Here is a 19161-nt window from a genome sequence, read left to right on the forward strand (position 1 = left end):
CCGTCTTCTGCTCTCAGCTCCATCAACCTCCCCCTTCAGATGCTGAGTACAGTGAGCGATCTCTTATGGCAACGACCACCTGCAGCCAGGCCTTCAGGATCTCACCGTCCTTGAAGAAACTCTTCATACTATTTTTATAATTGAAGAGAGGTACCCCCCTAGAAGAATTCCATTTCTTAACATAATTTTTAACACACGGTCCCTCGTTATCATCATTATAATTTTATGAAGACTGTTGTGAACTTACAAACACTGCTGTAATTGGGTATGTTCTGGATGTTTCACATATGTTGATATCAATTTAATGATAATATCTAATTCATTGGTAAATATATGTTATCCGCAATACATGCAGACAATATTGAGAGTAACAAATTCTGTAAGTGGTAAGGCCCCCTTTTCTGCAATAGGTGATATTATATAACTTTCATTTTTCTTGTGTTTAATTTAATTGTCCCTCTATTTGTTTTCTGGAAGAATAAGAAAGAAAACCATTACGTCCTACTCTTCAATGATTTTTAGATATATTTAGTTCTAGAGTTTAAACTATAAAAACACTTTAAAACAATGGTTTGTATGGCAGAGGTATGAGAGCCGATTTCCTTCTCCTTCATTCAAAGCTCCCTCATTCAAAGCTCGAGTGAGCTTTGGTGACCCTGCGCACGCATTCTTTCCCCCAAGAGACTGTCTGCTCAGGTTTGGGATGCCCTCTCTGTTAGCAGCCAGAAAGGACAGGCAGTAGGGCCTCGTTTTTCTTTGTCTGATTGGTTAATCCATTTTTTCCATTTTTCCTGGGTATGGGATCCATCAGGTCCTATCTTCTTTTATCTTTCTGTCCTGATCCCTGAAATTCACAGCTAAGCAGAAAAAGAAATGAGAGCTCTCGATATGGGAACAATGGACTAAAGTGGACCTTCTATCAGAGAATCACATAGTAAATGAATTAGTAAGTGAATTTAAGACTGCGTACTCAGGTTAGGTTTGAAGAGCCCTTTCCAGTCATTCCCCAAGCCTATCAAGTTCAGGAAAGTAGCAGGTATAAAATTTGTTCATTTCAAATCCAGTTCAAGCTATGCTTCCTTATGTGTACCTCATCATCCATGGTTTTTATTTAATCATTTGTGTTAATGTAAATAAATCTGAACCAGTCATTATTAAAAGACAAGGAAACACAGTGAGATACCACTGCAGCCTTTCGGAATGACCAAAATCCTGAACACTGACAAAAACCAAATGTCTGCAAGGATATGGAGCAACATAAATTCTCCTCCTTTGCTGCTGGGAATGCAAAATGGTACAGCCACTTAGGAAGACAGTTCGGTCGTTTCTTATAAAACTAAACATAACTTTACTATATAATTTAGCAATATTGCTACTAGCCGTTTGCCCAAAGAAGTTGAAAACTTTGGCGTATATAAATACATGCAAACAATGTTTATAGCAGCTTTATTCATAATTGCCCCGAACTTGGAAGCAACAAAGATGTTTTTTAGTAGGTGAATGGGTAAATAAACTGTGCTATATCCAAACAATGAATATAATTCAGCATTAAAAAGAAATGATCTATCCATTAAGACATTAAATGCATATCACTAGATGAAATAAGCCAATCTGTAAAGGCTGCATACTTTGATTCCAACTATATGACCTGGACAAGGCAAAACCTGAAGAAAATAAAAAGATCAGTGGTTTCCAACAGTTAAGGAGGAGTTAGGGAGGGATGAATAGGCAGAGCACAGAGCATTTAGGATCATGAAAGTATCCTGGATGATACTCTAATAATGGATACAGGTCATTATACATTTGTCAAGACCCCTAGAATGTAAAAGTCAAAAAGTGAACCCTAATTTAAATTATGGACTTTGGATGATAAAGATGTATCAGTGTAAGTTCATCCGTTGTAACAGAGGTATCGCTCTGATGGGGATGTTGACGAGGGGACAGTGTGCATGCATGAGGGCGGGGTCTGCGGGAATTCTCTGTACTTTTTCCTCAGTTTTGCTGTCAACATAAAACTGCTCTAAAAAATGATGTCTCTTTAAAATAATTTTAAAAAGTCAGAGAGAAGGAAACTAACAGGTGAAAAACAACAGCACCGTTCTTCCATTCATCTGATAAGTACTTATTAACTTACTGCCACATGACCAACCCTCTTTTAGTGTAAGTAATTTTGTTATATTTTGCATATGTTAGATGTGTGGCATTTTAATGATTTGTTTTAGCAGTACTAAACCTAGAATCATTTAAGCCTGGACATTTGGAGAATTCCACATGATAATAATTAGGTGAGTAAGGGAAGAGGGTAAACTGTCCTGAAATGATAGTGTGTGAGCGAAAACAAGGGCCTGCCTGTTCGATGTGGAATGATCAATTGGAAGGAGAAATGGAAGAGAGATTGCTTGCCATTTAGCGGGAGAGGAAGTACAGGTGCCATTTCAAAGAATGGAATTTCCCCTGATAGTTTTTCGAAGAGAAATGGTACCTTATTGATGTTTAAAATAGGTTTGGAGCCTTATAAGGGTTTAAGATTGGATACAAGAACTAGAAGAATGAGTGTGAGGAAAAGTTGAAGGGAGGGAGGATCCTGGAGATAAGCAGAGTGAAAGTGCAGAGGGCGGCGTTCGGACCCCTCCGCCACCCAGAGACCCTGGCACGTCAGAAGCTCTGCAAGGGAGTTGGAAGCCCGCCTCCCGGTTGGGAGAGGGGACCTGGCAGGAGGGGGAAGAACCAAGGACCTGACCATCACACTGCACATCTGTGGATGTTTAAATGGCAGCTCTGTCTACTGTTTGACCTCAGAAAACTGAAGTTGGATTATCACCTTCTTAGATAAAATTCAACCCCAAGAAAATAAAAGGTTTTAATAGTGATGATCTGGTGACCTCCCCCGCAAAAAACAGCGGAAAGGAAAGTTTATTGTCTTATTTGTGCTTCTCTAAATAGATTAAAATAGGACTTAAGATTTTGTTATAAATTTGGATATATGGCATTAATTAGGGTCACACTGAATGCACTGTGTTCACATAACATTAAGAACTGATTTTGCTTTTGGTTTGAATTCATTTTCCCTTTTAATGCTTTGGAATAATATTATAATTACTTGATTTATCAAGTTGTATGAATGAGAACTATATTATCATAAGTTAAGAATATTAACTATAATAAATAGTACAGCTAATATATAGATATAAATATATAGATAAAATAGGTTTACTATGCCATCTGCTTTAATATATAACCAATTGGTTAATTGTAAGAAAGGCTTTATTACCCCTTTTTAATGATTTCATCATTATTAAAATAACTAAACCCAGAGAATTTTTAAGTAAAGCACACACATGCAAATACACAGAGAAAATGACATTCATAGTTTAACCTTAGTACAAGTGCAATATCCCTCCTGAAGTATTGTAATAAAGTTGATGTAGTTATTACCTAGATGTATGTCCGAGATACATGTACACAATGGTACAAATGCTCATCTCTCTTGGATGGGTGCCAAGCAGACCCTGGGTAAACTGTAAATTAGGAAAAGTTGTTTTCCAATCCTTTCTCTCTGTTTAAAATTGACCCAGTAATCCATTCAGCCACAATCCCTGGGTGTTGTCCCCACCACAGGCTGTGCAGGCACTTTGGGGAAGTTAACTCCCTTCACAACCCACGTTCTCCCTCATCCTTTCTGGTCCTCTTCTCACAAGAGGTAAAGCCTGTGAAACACCTCATTCACGTTTTCTGCAGACTTAGAGTCTCTGAGTTCCAAGGATTGAAACTTCTTCTGTTTTCTTTTTTGTAGATGGTTGAAAATAATTCCTTATTTTCAGGTGTATTTTGGTATGAAATGGTCCATCTTCTGAGAGGCACATGCCCTCATTTTATTCGTAAGCTGGTGTGGGAAGGTCTGCTGTAACCTCCAGAGATAGTCCTAGCTGGGCCAAAAGGGATATGACTCAGTTTTGAAAAGCTGGGCGTTAGCTAATCTGAGAAACACTACTGTACCAAGTAATATATGCTCCCTCCTAATTCACTCAACAAATATTTATTGAACATCTACTCTGTGCCTGGCCTTACACTTGGGAGAGGGATGGAATTTATCAGTGAATAAAACAGAGACTTGCCCTCCAGGAACATACTTCTAGCAGAAGACATACAATAACAATAACCATAACAAGAAGTTAGAACATGTCAAGTGCTATGAAGAATTCTGTAACAGATTAAGGTAAAACAAGAATGCTAGGTTGGGGAAGAGTATGGTTCAGATTGCAGTTTTAAATAGTGTGGTTGGAGCAGCCTCATAGAGAAAGTGGAATCTGAGCATGTTTGAAAGAGTTGGGAGATTGAGCCATGTGCCCCGGTACATCTGTGGGATGAGTAAGTTTTCTATCATAAGAAAACTAAGTAGGAAAGGCACAAAATTTCATGCCAAAATGTAATTCTTAAATCCCTCAGGGATGTTGAAGGTAAAGATAGCAAATGATATTACTGGATGAATTGTGTTATTTTTTTCATATAAATGTTGAAACATTCAAATACAGCTTTGCTAATGAAAATTCCACAAAATAGTCTATATGTTAATGAGGCAATTGGTTTACTTTAAATTTTAAAATTGGTCTAGAAATTAAAGGATAGCAAGGATAACAAACTCTACAAACATACTGCAATGGTTTTTTTCATCCACTTAAAAAAATAAAGTGGGTTTAAAAACCCATTTGTTGTTATTATTATTTTGTTATTATTAATCAAATTCCTAAGTTAAGTAAAACACACCTTGGACTTAGTATTTGGATGAACTCTCATAGTAAGTGACTTTATTTTCCAGGTCTTCTCAGATGAAAATCCTTGTACTAATTCTGTGGGTTTCTCATTTAGCTTCTGCTTCCTTTGAAATTTCCTATTAAGCATAATTTTAACATTTTGTACATCAGTTCTGCAGCCCTTTAAGACAGTGGTTAAATGCGGTAAGTCTTAGGAGCGAGAAGCATTCTCTTGGTCCTCCATCTGTTTCATGCCATGAGTATGTGGCATGCAATGTGTCTGTGACACCCATTAGAAAGTTAAAATCACCTTTCCAAAATTCCGTAGCTTGAAAGGAAATGCATTTGAATTTTTATCAGTAGGATATTAAAGCAAGTTAATGCAATGAAATCTAACTGGAGTGCATATTTGTTTTCTTATTTGTTTCTGTGCTTTAATTCAGTTCAGTGCAATTAACTGTAGGAACTACTTCACATTAAAGAACTATTTTGAGACAAGTGCTGAAAGCTTCCTCTCTAAGGCACAAGGGTGTCCTTTGCTCTTTCAGATAAGGAGACAAGGAGGCATCCAGCTCCTGGTGGACCTGTTGGATCATCGGATGACGGAAGTCCACCGTAGTGCCTGTGGAGCCTTGAGAAACTTGGTGTATGGGAAGGCCAACGATGACAACAAAATTGCTCTGAAAAACTGCGGTGGCATCCCAGCGCTGGTGAGGTTACTCCGCAAGACCACCGACCTGGAGATCCGGGAGCTGGTCACAGGTTAGAACCCTTACTAACAGCACAGCTGACTCTCCAGATCAATTTTTCCATCCTCCGGCATGGTAGCGAATGCGCCAGCAAGTAATATGGTCCAGGCTTCTCTGAGGGCTATCAACATAGGCAGTTCCAGTATGTGTTTACAAATGATGAAGCAAGTGACTAAGAGCATGTTAAATGTGACATACATAGATTGATCAAGTTAAATCATTAGAATCCAATGAACATATCGCTCACTAAAATTCTGTCCCCATATTTCAGTCTTTGTCATTTGATTTAGAAATAGTTCAGCATCTTTATAATACCCACAGACCATCATTAAAATGTCATTAGTAATGATAAAAGGGTGAAGTATCTGTATTGCCAATAAGGTATATATTCTGGTTTATACTGTGGTTAACAACAGTGACCTTATTGTACTTAATTTCTCAAATAAAATATTTATGCCTACAAAGTCCAAAGGTTACATACTATTACATGTTAAGGAACTTTTCAAAACTGAACGTGAGAGAAAACCTTTCCACAATCACAGAACTTTTGAGTTTTGTTAAACAGAGATAATTGTAGTAACCACCTCTTAGAGCCATCAGGATATATGGATAAGAACATGTAACACATTTAACACATATCTTTTTTGGAATATGTTTGGACACAGTAAACATTAGCCACTCACTATCATCTCTCACCTTTTACTTGTTGAAGTGCTAACATTGGTATGTCCTCAACACAGGATTTCAGATGACTCTTCTTGATTATACACATTGCTGTTCTAGATGGTATTTGGTTCTGAGTTCATCCAAGTACCCCATTCAAGCATTTAGCCAGTAAATTGCAAGATTAGTTCTCAAAAATGGATCTTTTAATTATCCAGGATTCCACTGGCCTTCTGACTTGGCCCTAAAATTTCCTTGTAGCTTTGCTGATGAAGTATATGTGAATGTGTTTATTTAAGGAGGACATTACTCGAGCTAGAGTTACTAATATTTGTTCAATCTTGGTTCCAGACTGCCAGCATCAACATATTTTCTTAACTTTACTCCCATTAAGATCATTGTCATGTCCCTTTCACATGTTTAGTTAAATTAGAACTAGACTGCAATCATTTTTCTTTCTCTAAGTGAAGAATTGTCTTTGTGGGAAAAAAATAGTTGTCAAAGGTTAATGTTATTAAAGTTGTGTCTTACAGTAAACATTGGATAGCATGGCTCAGAGAAGGTAAAATACTTATTGTGCGCATATTAAAATTCAGGATGAGTTAAATCACTGAAAATATACTCTGTTGTTATGGTTATGAACCCCTGTCCTTATTTTCCTGGACTGCGTTTAAATTGAAAATGCCACAAGAGAAAGGAGTCAATGCGAGTAATGAAAAACACCGTGGTCCTTCTGTGCATTAAGACCCTGCCAATGGACATGTGAGGCCAGCAGAACTGAAAGGGGACCTTCTGCTGTTTACCTAGGTATCCATTTTATGATTTGAGGAGAATTGGATTTTACTAAAATTTCTATTTGCTCCAACACAGACCTGTGTTGTGGCTCATCTCATTGCCAAGGAAACTCAGCCACATGCAAAAGGTTGAGGTGATTGATAGCTGAACCCCAAATGCAATGGCAGCGCTGCCACTGTCCCACAACATCGTCCATGGCGGCAGGCTTGGTGTCTTCTGATGTTTGAAGCCACCATGAAGGAACCAGTGGTTGTCTACTCCATTGCCTCAGCTGCTTCTGACAGATAACTGGGTTTCACCTATTAGAATGCACTTGAGCCACATCAAAAATCTTTACATGAACCTCATTGGGAAACATCAAAGGCAGATAACCTCCTGCGAAGTCAAGAAGTTTCCTTTCCTGGAAGTTTTGGCTATAGAAAAGATGCTAATACTTGATACGCAGAGGGAGTATAAACGCCTCTTATTCCGCTCCTTTTGAGGAGAACAGACGTCATTTCTCAACTGTCTTTGAATTTCTGTGGGGTCAGGTGCGTGCTAAGCCTTGAACCTCTACATGGGGAGGACTGGTGTTAGGTGACTGCACACGGGCCCAGCCGTGCTGATGCTGACACCAGTGCCCGCTGTGACAGGCAGGGCCCTGTTCTGAATTGTCGTGCCCGTGCGTTCCTGGCAACTGAACATTAAAAGGGAGGTCCGGACAGACATGTGCACCGGCAGGGTCTTAACTAGATGAGCAGCAAGGGCGTCGGTGGGTCTGGAGGGTGGAGTGGAACGTAAGAGTAAAGGCCCCCTTCACTTCTGCTGTCACGAGGCCCTCCTCAAATCCTTTTGGGAATTAGGTTAGATATCCATGCGTACATTTTAAAAAGCAATGATTTAAAAATAAGAAATACTACTTCCTTTGCAACTTTTTGTGGAACTAAAAGAGATCATCAAGGAATAACGACTCAGGACATTACAGGAGCCTCATGGGGACCCAGGAGTTTTTCTGCCACATTCTCCTTCCTGGTTATTAGCAAGTGCATGAAAACAAATGTGCTGAAAAAAATTGCAGGGGATAATAGGCTTTACATTCCTCTCTAGATATTTACAAACTAGGATATTTTGTAAACAAATATTCAAAAGAAGTATTTTACTGATTTTTAAAAAATTAAGCATGTTTATAAACCAGATTTCCAGTTAGATCCAGGTTATATACCCAGAAGAATCTAGAGTGCCAAATTATAAGCAATAAAAAACTAAAAGAAAGAAATGATCTTGCAGAGTTTTAAATTATTTACTGAGTATTCCTTGACAAACTATTTGAACAATAATAAAATGTTAAAATCGAAGTATTTATATACATTTACATTCAATGCAAACATACACACTTAAAAAGCCAGCTGCCTGTTTGCACTGCAGTATCTATTCACAGCAGAATAGATACCAGCCGTTAGGCCTTGTAATAAATAATTTTCTTCCTATGCAATAATTACTGTGAGATGATGATCAGAATTTTATTAAAATCCACTTGAAGCCATTATATGCTAGCCATTATTTGAAATGCTCCAAAGCAAATAAACTTTGATTAGAAATGCTGCATGTCCTTTGGGCTCAACTAATATAATTTTTCTCTCTGTAAATATGGAAATAATCAACCTAAATTTTGAAATGCCCAACTAAAGATTTCAGAGTGCTTTACAAATCATAATAAAGCAGGTTTTATGGAATCATAAAACTTAATAAATAAGTTTTATTTCATTGAAAGCAAGCATCCTTAAGAGTTCTACTTCTCTAAGAGCAGAGTGTATGCTTTGATCTTATGCTTCACAGACCCAAATAGTCTTTCCATTTATTTAAGGGGACAGACCTCAGTTTAACTATTTTACTTAGTAACATTCGGTGGGTTGACTTAATGCCTAATCTCCAAAGTTATAAGTTAAATTATATTCTCCCAAAATTCATAGTTGAAGTACTAAGCCATAGTCCCTCAAAATGTGACCCAGATGTAATTAGTCAATTTAGGACACTAGTGTAGGGTGAATCCTCAATCAGACAAGGCTGGTGTCCTTATGAAAAAGGAAAATTTGAACACAGATGCAGACAGATGAAGGCAGAGATCAAGGGGGTGTTTCTACAAGGCAAGGGACACCAAAGATTGCCTGCAAACCATCGGAAGCTCAGAGAGATGCATGGAACAGATTCTTCTCACAGCCCCCAAAAGAGCCAACCCTGGTGACACCTTGATCTTAGACTTTGTAGCCTGCAGAATTGTGATACAATACAGTTTCTGTGGTTTAAGTCACTCAGTCTGTGGTACTTTGTTATGGCAGCTCCAGGAAACTAATACAGACTTAAATCCAGACTGTCATTTTCTTTTTCCCAAAGGTGAGCAAACACATTTGCTCGTCAGAGAAATAAAACAGTGCAAATAAATACAGAACCATGACGGTTTAATGGTGTTGCTATGTTTAAAATAAATAGGTCCCTATAGGCCTGATTTATTAATGCACTTTCTTAAAGCAATTTTTGTGAAGGATTGGAAACAGCAAGAGTGATAATTAAATGCATTGTCTTCTTTCAGTTTTTTCAATCAAAGTAATAGATATGTATGGTCAAAAAAAACAAAATAGTATAAAATGCTTATAATGAAAACACCAGTCCCCTGTCTTATCTGTGCTCCCAGATCCCTCAGAAGCACTCAGCCTTAACTTTTGCTTTGTTTTCCTTTGGTTTTGAGTTTTCTCATGGTTATTCCCTGTCTTTAACTAATACGCTTATTTTACTGGGTCTAAATCAATTATTTTATGGTTTTCATACTGACTTTCTATCATGATAGAGAAGAATTTTTTAAATGTTCATTATTCATGTCTTCTACTTCTTACCATGGTAGTGGGATCATTATCGTTGGTCCCTTTGTAAAGTTAATTAGTAACTTTAAAGTTGTCTCCTTCTCCAAGGAGGACATACACAGGGCCCAGAGACATATGAAAGGATGCTTAGCATCACTAGCCATCAGAGAAATACAGATTAAAACCAGAATGAGATATTACTTCACATCAGTCAGAATCGCCATCGTAAACAAATCAACAAACAACAAGTCCTGGTGAGCTTATGGAGAAAAGGAAACCCTAGTACACTGTTGGTGGGAATGCAGACTGGTGCAGCCACTGTGGAAAACAGTTTAGAATTTCCTCAACAAGGTAAAAATGGAACTTCCTTTCAACCCAGCAATTCCACTGATGGGATTATACCCTAAGAATCCTGAAACACCAAATCAAAAGAACCTATGCACCCCAATATACATTTTACACAATTTATGTTTTACAATAGCCAAGTGCTGGAAACAACCTAAGTGCCCATCAATAAATGAGTGGACCAAAAACTATTGTACATTTACACAGTGGAATAGGATGCAGAAGGAAGGAAGGAAGGAAGGAAGGAAGGAAGGAAGGAAGGAAGGAAGGAAGGAAGGAAGGAAGGAAGGAAGGAAGGAAGGGAGGGAGGGAGGGAGGGAGGGAGGGAGGGAGGAAAGAAGAGCTCCTACACTTCATGACAGCATGGATGGAACTGGAGAGCATTATGCTAAGCGAAATCAGCCAGGGGGCGAAAGAAAAATCCCATATGATCTCACCTATAAGCAGAACCTAATCAACAAAACAAACAAGCAAGAAAAATATAACCAGCAACATTGAAAGAAAAAACAAACCAACAGTAACGAGAGTGGAAGAGGGAGTGGGATAACAGGGAAAAGAAAGAGAAGGGTCAAGGAACATGTATGAAGGACCCATGGACAAAGCCAAAGTGGGGGAGGATTTAGGGTGGGAGGTGAAGGAGGGTGGGGCAGGGGAGAGTGGTGGTGGTAAAATGTAGACAAATGTATTTGAACAATAAAAAAATAAAATAAAATTCTGGATTTGTCAAAAAAAGTAAAGTCTCTATTTTTTTCATCTAGCACAGACGTTATCTCTTATCACTCATATTTTAAGATGAGGATATTAGTGCTCCTATGTTTTTACCCTTCATATTCACAACCTCTGTCATCATACTTGACTTTTACATTGTCAGAGTTGACTGTATTTGCCATTTCATCTGTAACCATAGTGAATCTTCCATGGTTTTCTATTGCTTGATTCAAGAACTTGAAAGCCAGAGATCAGCCTTTGCATCATGGTGCAAGAGCAGATCCATGCATGTCCCTATAATTGCATTTTTCCCCATGGGTCCAGTGTGATCCTTGTCAAAGGAGCATATTTCTACATTATATTTGAATGGATCCTCCATCAACTATGGTGCCCATTAATTCAACTTTGTCCATGATTTCAATCATCATCAATTCCAAGGATTCTCACTATGAGAATCCTCTATGTTTGGGGCAGATTTGGATGACTACTCTATAGACCTGCTGCCTGACTCTCCTGGGTTGTCATCAGAGTCATACAAATTAAATCTTCTGTCTCCTAGATTCAATGCCCTCCTCTTTTATGGTTTACTTTCTTATATTTCTAAAAAAACAGTGCTCAGAAGATGAAATTTTGAAAATATCATATTAAATCTTTATACAGGTCTATTTTTCTAATGAATATTTTCTAATTTAACTTTAATCTTGATACTATAAAAGTCTGTGATGATATATCTAGGTCTGTGCTTTTTTAAAAAAAATAATTGGTATCAGACACTTCTAACTTAAAGAGTCATGACCTTCAGTCATCAGAACATTGTCTTGTTATTTTGTTAAAAATCTGTCAATTTTTGCTGTCCTCTCTTTCTGGAATTATTTGTCAGGTTTTGACATCTTGGATGTTTTCTTTCTCTCTTACATTTTCTTATATATTTTGGAGCCCTTTGCCTTTTTATATACATTCTTAGAGATTTTTCCAGTATCCAGCATTTCTCTGAACTTGTCTATAAGGGGTTTTGGGGGGACAGGAATCTAGGAAGATATCATCATCATCATTATCATCATTATCATTACTTTAAATCTAAGAACTCTGTGCTAGTGTTAATAACCAACCTGTTCTTATTTTATGACAGAAATTGTTCCTGAATTTCTCTAAGGACGTTATTTAAAACTAAGGTTTATTTTTCTCTTTATCATGAATCATCTCACTTTTCTCTGGCATCATTTTTTTTTTCTATTTGTCTTTATAGGAGACTTTCTTGTTGTTTCTGCAGGCTTACTTTACAAGTGTAGAGACCCTCAGTTCTCTCCTCATTTTTAAGACCAGAGAAATTGAGAGTTTGACCTCTGTGTATATTGGTAAAGCTTGTTAACTGTGAGCTTGACTCCAGTTGAGCAGGCAGGAGTGAGCTGTGTGATGGGGAGTCCGTGAAGTACCCAGATAAAGGAGACTTGTTTCTTATGCTCAGATCTCCACAGCGGCTTTTTGCTTCTCCCCTAATGCAGTGGACTTCTTTGGAAAATATCCTTCTGAGTTGTTTGTTTTGTTTACTTGTATAGCCTGGAAGGAGGAGTCAGTAATTTTCTGGCAGCTGAGTGTTCTCTGTGTCGAGGTAGGAGTAGAGAATGAGAGGAGGGCGTTGTTCTCTTCGATCAGTCACCCTCTGGTTGCCGCCCTTCTCGCTTCCACACACAACATGCCTGCCTTCTCTGAGCAAGAGCCTTTGTTAGGATTCCACCAGGACAGTCATCCTCCTCATTTGGCCATCAGGACAGAGTCCCCTCTCTGCATTTCCTGGGCTGTGCTGGCTTCCCCTCAGATTTTACCTGCCAACTCACCTTCATTTGTTTTGCATCTTGCAGAAATGTGATGAAATTTCTTACTGCTGAATTACTCCTTCTGTTCTCTATTTCCTTCTATTATATCCCTAAAAAAGAATTTATTTCCTGAATTAGTTCTGACCAGTTTGATAAGACACTGAAAATGTTGCTAATTATCTCTGTTGCTGATAGAAGCCACGTTGGAAGCATTACCTAAGATTTCTTAGCCAAGTATAGGCCTACTATTTCAAACAGTGTTGGGTGTAACATTAATTAAACACCCTTCATGGGAGGAGACATTGGAATAGAGAAGCATTTTCCCCACTCACACCTTCCAACCTGTTTTTTTCTCTTATCCTATTTTCTGTGAGCACTCCCCAGAGGCCTGGTTCACCTCTCCAAAGCAGGAGCTAAGCATTTTGTCGAGATAGACTTTCCTCCATCTTCATGGGGCTTTATAACCTGGGAGTCCTTGGGTGCAATAAGATTAAACAGCATCATGAAGATACAAATGAATAAAGACACACCAGTAATGAAATGCCAGCAATGTAGAGATGCTTCGAATTTTAATGTAAACCCCACCAAATATCAAATTTCCAAGGAGGAATTAAAAATCAAAGTCTAAATCCACTTTCATGTTGAAGTCCAAAGACATTAAAGTTCAAAGGAATTAAAGTTGAAAAATCAATATCTCTTGCCATTGTGTGTTTAAGTTCAAAGTCCACAATTCTTAAGTTAACTAAAGTGTAAAAACCATTTTTTTCCAACTTTTTTATTCTACACAGTCTTCACCAGAAGGATTCTCCATGCCTCCTCAAGGTCTGGTTTCTTCAGAAAGTGGAGCTGCCTCATGCTGGAGTTGGTGCCCTACTTTCAGGGCCTCAACAGATGCATTACTTCAGTGTCAACCCCCACTCACGTCACTGTTCAGGGGCGTTCACGAACCCTGGCCCATGCCCATCACCTTTAGAAAAGAAGCCATCCCAGACCCTAAGAGCACTTACCTACACACAGTTATGCCCGGAGACCAGTTCCAGCTGAGGCCGTGGCAGCCACTCAGTGAAGTCTGCTTTGGTTACCAATTGCTGCAACAACAAATGTCCACAAATTTAACTGTTTAAAATTGCAAATTAATTTTCTCCCATTTCTGGAGGTTAGAAGTCCAAGACAAGTCTCACTGAACTAAAATCAACACTTTAGCAGAGCTGTGTTCTTTCCTGGAGACTTTAGGGGACAGTCCTTGCCTTGTTGCAGCTTCCAGGGGGTGTCTGCATTGCTTGACTAGTGACCCACTTCCTATCTTCAAAGCCAGCAATGTTGCATCTCTGATAAATCTGATAAATCCATAGTCACATTTCCCTCTGACTGCTACCAGGAATGGTTCTCTGCTTTTAAGGATGCATGGGGTTAAATTGCACCCGCTGGACGATCCAGAATAATCTCCAGGATAATCTTCCTATCTCAAGATCCTTAAATTACATCTCCAAGTACCTTTTTCCCTATAAGGTAACATAGTCACAGATTCTGGAGATTAGGGTGGGGACATTTTTAGGGGATGGTTATTCTGCCAACCAGAATCGGAGGAAAGATGAGTAAATGAAGATCTCTTTGGATTTAGTCAGTCAGGTGAGGCCAGTCTGTTGGTGCCTGGCTTCCAGAGTCCACAATCTGTGACCTTAAATTGAATCAGAAGAAAGAATCCCAGCAAACGGTTAATGCTGGTGTTACGCATCCACCAGTTGAAGGGTAGATGAATCCATCCATGCATATTGTCTTCTCGTTGGGAAAATGGAATTGCAAACATCGCTGTCATCTTGCAACATGTAGTCGCTGGCACCCTCTTGACTGCATGGAGGGTGTGTACTGATGACATGCCTTCCACTATCACTTGTTAAACAGGCACCTCTCCAACTTGTGTTACAACAGCTATTTCTCTGCTTTGTACTGTGAGAGCTTGAGATCACCTGTCACTACCAAGGCTGCAGAATCACCTCAACAAATTCCCAAACTGAAGCTGCTCCTGGTATTGCTGAGGCCTGTGCACCCAGGAGCACTGTGCTCCATGCTTGCTCATGCCCAGGCCCTGCGATACTCATTGTCCTGTCCCCTCCTCACTGCTGTGATGGATGTGTTTCTCTGGCTCATTTCCCTCTACCAGTCCCCTGTAACTTTCACGAAGGCTCAGCTGACTTTCTGCCTGTTGAACCCACTCCTTCAGGTGGACACACTTCTTTTTAACGTGTGCGTGGATAGCAATGTTTGCTGGAATGGAGTTCTGCCAGCGTTTTACTTTCCCCTAGTTCTCCAATCTGAAAGCATTGCTCTAGTGGTAACGTGCATTTCTAACATTCCTTTGGATTCCAGAACAGGAGTTTGCAGATGTTTCTATAATGGTAATTGTTTTAGCTTGAAAGCCACAGCGTCTCTGGTACAACTCAGTTCTACCTATACTGGATGAAAACAGCAGCAGACAATACATAAAGAAATGGGTATGACTATGTGTCAGTAAAACTTTATGCACAAAGCAGGTGGCTGGCCCCAAAGCCTTAGTTTATATAACCCTCCACTGCACCTCTCTTCCACTGTCAAATTGTAAACAAAATAAAGGCAGAAGCCACATTTTCAACTCATTACTGTTACAGGTCAGCAAGTGCTGCTGGAGGCCCATTTGTAGGCATCTTTGCCCAGAGTGAGGCAGACGTAGCCACCCATGCACAGGGTGCAGCTGGGTCAGGGCAGCCTTCATTCTCCTCTGCCAGGACACACCCCACAGAGACCAGGGGGACTCATGCTCCCAGGGCCATGCATTCCCAAGAGGAGCAAAGACAGTTGATCCAAGCCATGCATGCCCACAAATTACTTGGTAAGTCCCCTCACCTCCCAGGGGAAGAATGAGAGAAGGGCAGGAGAGGCCTGTGTGGCATTAATTATGCTCCATTCACAGGAAGGAAACAGCAGGCCCGGGGGAGAATCATTCCCCAGCAGCCCATTGCCGTTCATTCTAATGGATCCCCAAAGGGCAAAAGAGAGAAGTGTTTGGGTTTGGTCTGCCTCTTGACCCCATCTCATCTCCTCACCATCTATGCGTTTCACAACTCTTTATAGAAATGCAGACTCTGCTCTTATGTCCTGTCATTTTAAACATGTTAGGGGTCTCTCTCTATAGCAGATAGCCCAGTTATATGCAAATGCAAAGGGCAAAAACTTAACAATCCTCAGCACGAGCTCTGATCCCTCATTTTCTCCCCAAACAGGCCAAGTCTAATCAAATTAAGAAATTCACCTCATTAACTTCCTGTCCACCCCAACTCTTAGTCCTAAAGATTGAAGTAGCTCTGTAGGCTGTGTGTCTCATTCACTAAACAAATGTCAGTTGAATGTCTGCTCTGTGGCAGTTAAGTTTAGGTGCTTAAGATACAGGGAGAATACCCAGATACCCTATGGCTGTAGACTGTCCATCTCTAGAGTACTCTTCCTAATGGCCCAGGTGGTGATGTCTGTGTTCCAGGGATCCAGACGGAGAAAGCAAGAAAAAAGGGTACAGTTGGCAGGGGTCTTAGATTTCAGTTAATTTATATAAAAATAAGGGAACTATGTGAAGGCGTTAAGTGTAATTTCAATATCCATTAGCAGAGCTGTTGTAGAATGTTTCAAGCCTAAGACTCAGAGACCTGCCCTTGTGGAGGCTGTATTGTGGGCAAGGCTGACAGTCAACTTATAATTTGTGGGAGTGGCAGGTGCTATCATGACAAATGAAGTGGGCTAAGGAGATTAGAAAGTGATGGGAATGAAGCTCAGTTTAAAGAAATGAAAAGACCCAAATAACGGAGTGTTAACTTAGACAAGAGTTTCTTGCTCTCTCCCACAAATGAAGTATGGAGTTTAAGTGTTCCTGGATGATAGTTTCTCTCTTCTCCTATAGTCTTAAGAAACCCAGACTCCTCCCCGTCACAGACCATCCTTACCTAGGGTGTGACTCTCTTATTAATGACCAAGATGGTAGCACCTATTTCCAGGGAGCAAGACATTTTGATATAAAATGTTTTTAAAGGAGCTGTAATTGACTCCAGTTTATATTCTGGTAAGATACCGACTTATTGACTGTCTGTGTCAGTCTTGGAAGCCTTCCTTACAACAAGTGCCAGAGAGCAGGACACCAGTGGCTGTTTCTAGGGCTGATATGTCACATCATTCCATCTTTCATATTCTTCCTAGTCCCTGAAGTACCTACCCTGAGAATCAAGGTATTCTCTGCATCCTTGTATTCCAAAAAGGGACAAATAAACGTTCCTGAACACCCACCACTTACCCAATCATTATGCTGGGTGCCCTGAATACAGCCAGCAGTACCCTGAGGCCAGACTTAAAGGAGGGTGCTCAGGGTCACAGCTGTTGGGTGGCACATTCCCTAGACTTGTTTCCACAGCCTGTGCACTTTACACAATGATTTTCCATCTCCCACTAATCAAATCCAGAGTTCTGGGCCCCGAATCTCCATGGTAATAGCCTGGCAATCTACATTTTTCCCAAGGCTCTCTGGCAATTCTCACAATCGTGCATTTTTGGAGAACATCACTTTCTACCTACCCTCTCCAGGACAACGATAACCACAGTGGGCAGCTGCTGAGTGGTGGGGGGTTAGGAGGCATGGACGTGCTTTGAGAGATACCAGTTTGTCACTGATAGTGTTCAATAACTAATTATCAAAAAAATGTGGCTCATTTATTACTTTTTGCCTATTACAATGAATTTAAGGTTACCTCTTATTTAAATGTGCTTGTTTATGTGAGACAGAAAAAAGTAGAGTGACCTCTAACAAATGTAGCAGAAAATTGTAACAGTCCCCTAACTTACAGTCAGCAGTAAGTAACTGTTACTGATGGTACTGTTTATCAGGGTGGAGCTTACAACTATCACGGTCCTCTGCTTCGCTACAGATCCTCTTGGGTTCCACCAGCACCTCTGTATGCCTACCTGAGTGACTGCCCATCATCCATTTTAAATGCAGCATCATCAGACTGAGCTTGCCTTCATTTTCAATCCCCATGATCTCTGGTGCTGGTAATGTGAAGCATACCTGAGCTTACCTTAAGTTCAAGGTATGCCAAATGTTCTAAAGGTTCAGATGAGAGTGCTGCCAAGAGCACTCTGTTCTGTTTATTTGCCCTTTGGAAATGCACAGTGCATTTTACTTGTTAGGTCTGACAATGCATAACTGATTTGTGGCTCTATGTTGTGACTCACTGGTTACAAGTTAATTAAAAACACTTTTCCCTAATTATGTTTGAGAGTTTGCTCTATTTGCTCTACAATTATCACAAAAATTACATTAACTAGTGTTAACGAACACAACATGGAAGTCCCCATTTGATCCTGGAGGAGAGGGGAGAATTAAAGAATGTCTGCCTCTCCTGCCCAGCACCTGGTTGCCTTTCCAACAGATGTTTTTATTTGTTACTGCTGATGAAATGTTCAAAATAAATGTCCTTCTTGGTTGTCACTTAGAGGATGAAACTCAGCTTGGTGGGAAAAAGCGTCAGCTTTGTTTGTTTCACCTAATGACTTGCTCTTCCCGTGGGCTGCCCATCATGGCCGGTGGGACATTTGCCATCACAGCAGCTGTGTGCCAATAGCTAGGTGTCCTCCCTAGGGAGCTCGCAGGAAAAGAGTCTCTGTGGAATGATTTCTTAACACAGGGACCTGTATCATGATGGAGACCTCTAGTCCCAGAAAAATAAGGACATTGTCCTTAGCAGCTGACTTTTCTGTCCACCTTCTTTCTTTTCTATGTTCTTCACTCTGTGTCTGAGCAACACAATGTGTAAGGTGGAGTGAATGATATAAAGTATAAAAATGATGTAGACATGAGCTCTGTCCTCAGAGTGTTGTCAGTCAAGTGTGAGAGAGGGTACACACATGGATATTTGTTCTACAAAGGAAGCACTGAGAGAGGGCCAGGAGAACTTAGAAAAGAAAATTCTAAACTGAGATCAAGAAAGACTTAATGGAGAAAGGCATGTGCATAATGGCTTTTAAAGATGGATATGAGTCTTTCAGACAATAGTAACAGGAGAATAAAACATGAGTCAAGCAAATCGTGGGGGTAAAGTCCCCATAGATCCTCATAGAATCTTTGATACCTTAATAGGAATAAATTTGATCGTGTCATTCTTATCCATGTGTGACTGAGCATGTGCAAGTGCATACAGAAGAGACAAAGTAGGTCTTTCCTGTATGTCTGCTGTTTCAGCCTTCCTTGCATTGAGGCCTAATGCTGCCTGCTTCAAATGGTTCTATTCTCTCTCCATCCATATGTGCCTTTTAATACCTATCTAGAAGCCAAGTGCTTTTGGAGGGAAGGGAATCATCAGGATGGTGCTTTGTAACTCTACATAACTTGACTTGCCTCGCATACATGTTTTCTCATGGAAGGGTCAGCATTGTTCTCTTCCATGAGAAAAAACTGACACAAACTAAATATTAATTCACAGTAGAGAGA

The 19161-nt window shown here is 39.8% G+C and overlaps 1 protein-coding gene across 1 annotated transcript in view; it reads left to right on the forward strand.

Annotated features, from left to right (window-relative positions):
• CTNND2 (catenin delta 2) overlaps nucleotides 1–19161 on the forward strand; it is an 821124-nt gene that overhangs the window by 606960 nt on the left and 195003 nt on the right. The window contains exon 11 of the mRNA XM_054578328.1: nucleotides 5300–5513. Within this exon, the coding sequence (XP_054434303.1) occupies nucleotides 5300–5513 (214 nt within the window). The remainder of the gene's footprint in view (nucleotides 1–5299; nucleotides 5514–19161) is intronic.

This window comes from Pteronotus mesoamericanus, unplaced genomic scaffold (assembly GCF_021234165.1).
Source record: "Pteronotus mesoamericanus isolate MK-2021 breed Mesoamerican mustached bat unplaced genomic scaffold, CSHL_Meso_final contig_50, whole genome shotgun sequence".
NCBI classification, from domain to species: Eukaryota; Metazoa; Chordata; class Mammalia; order Chiroptera; family Mormoopidae; genus Pteronotus; species Pteronotus mesoamericanus.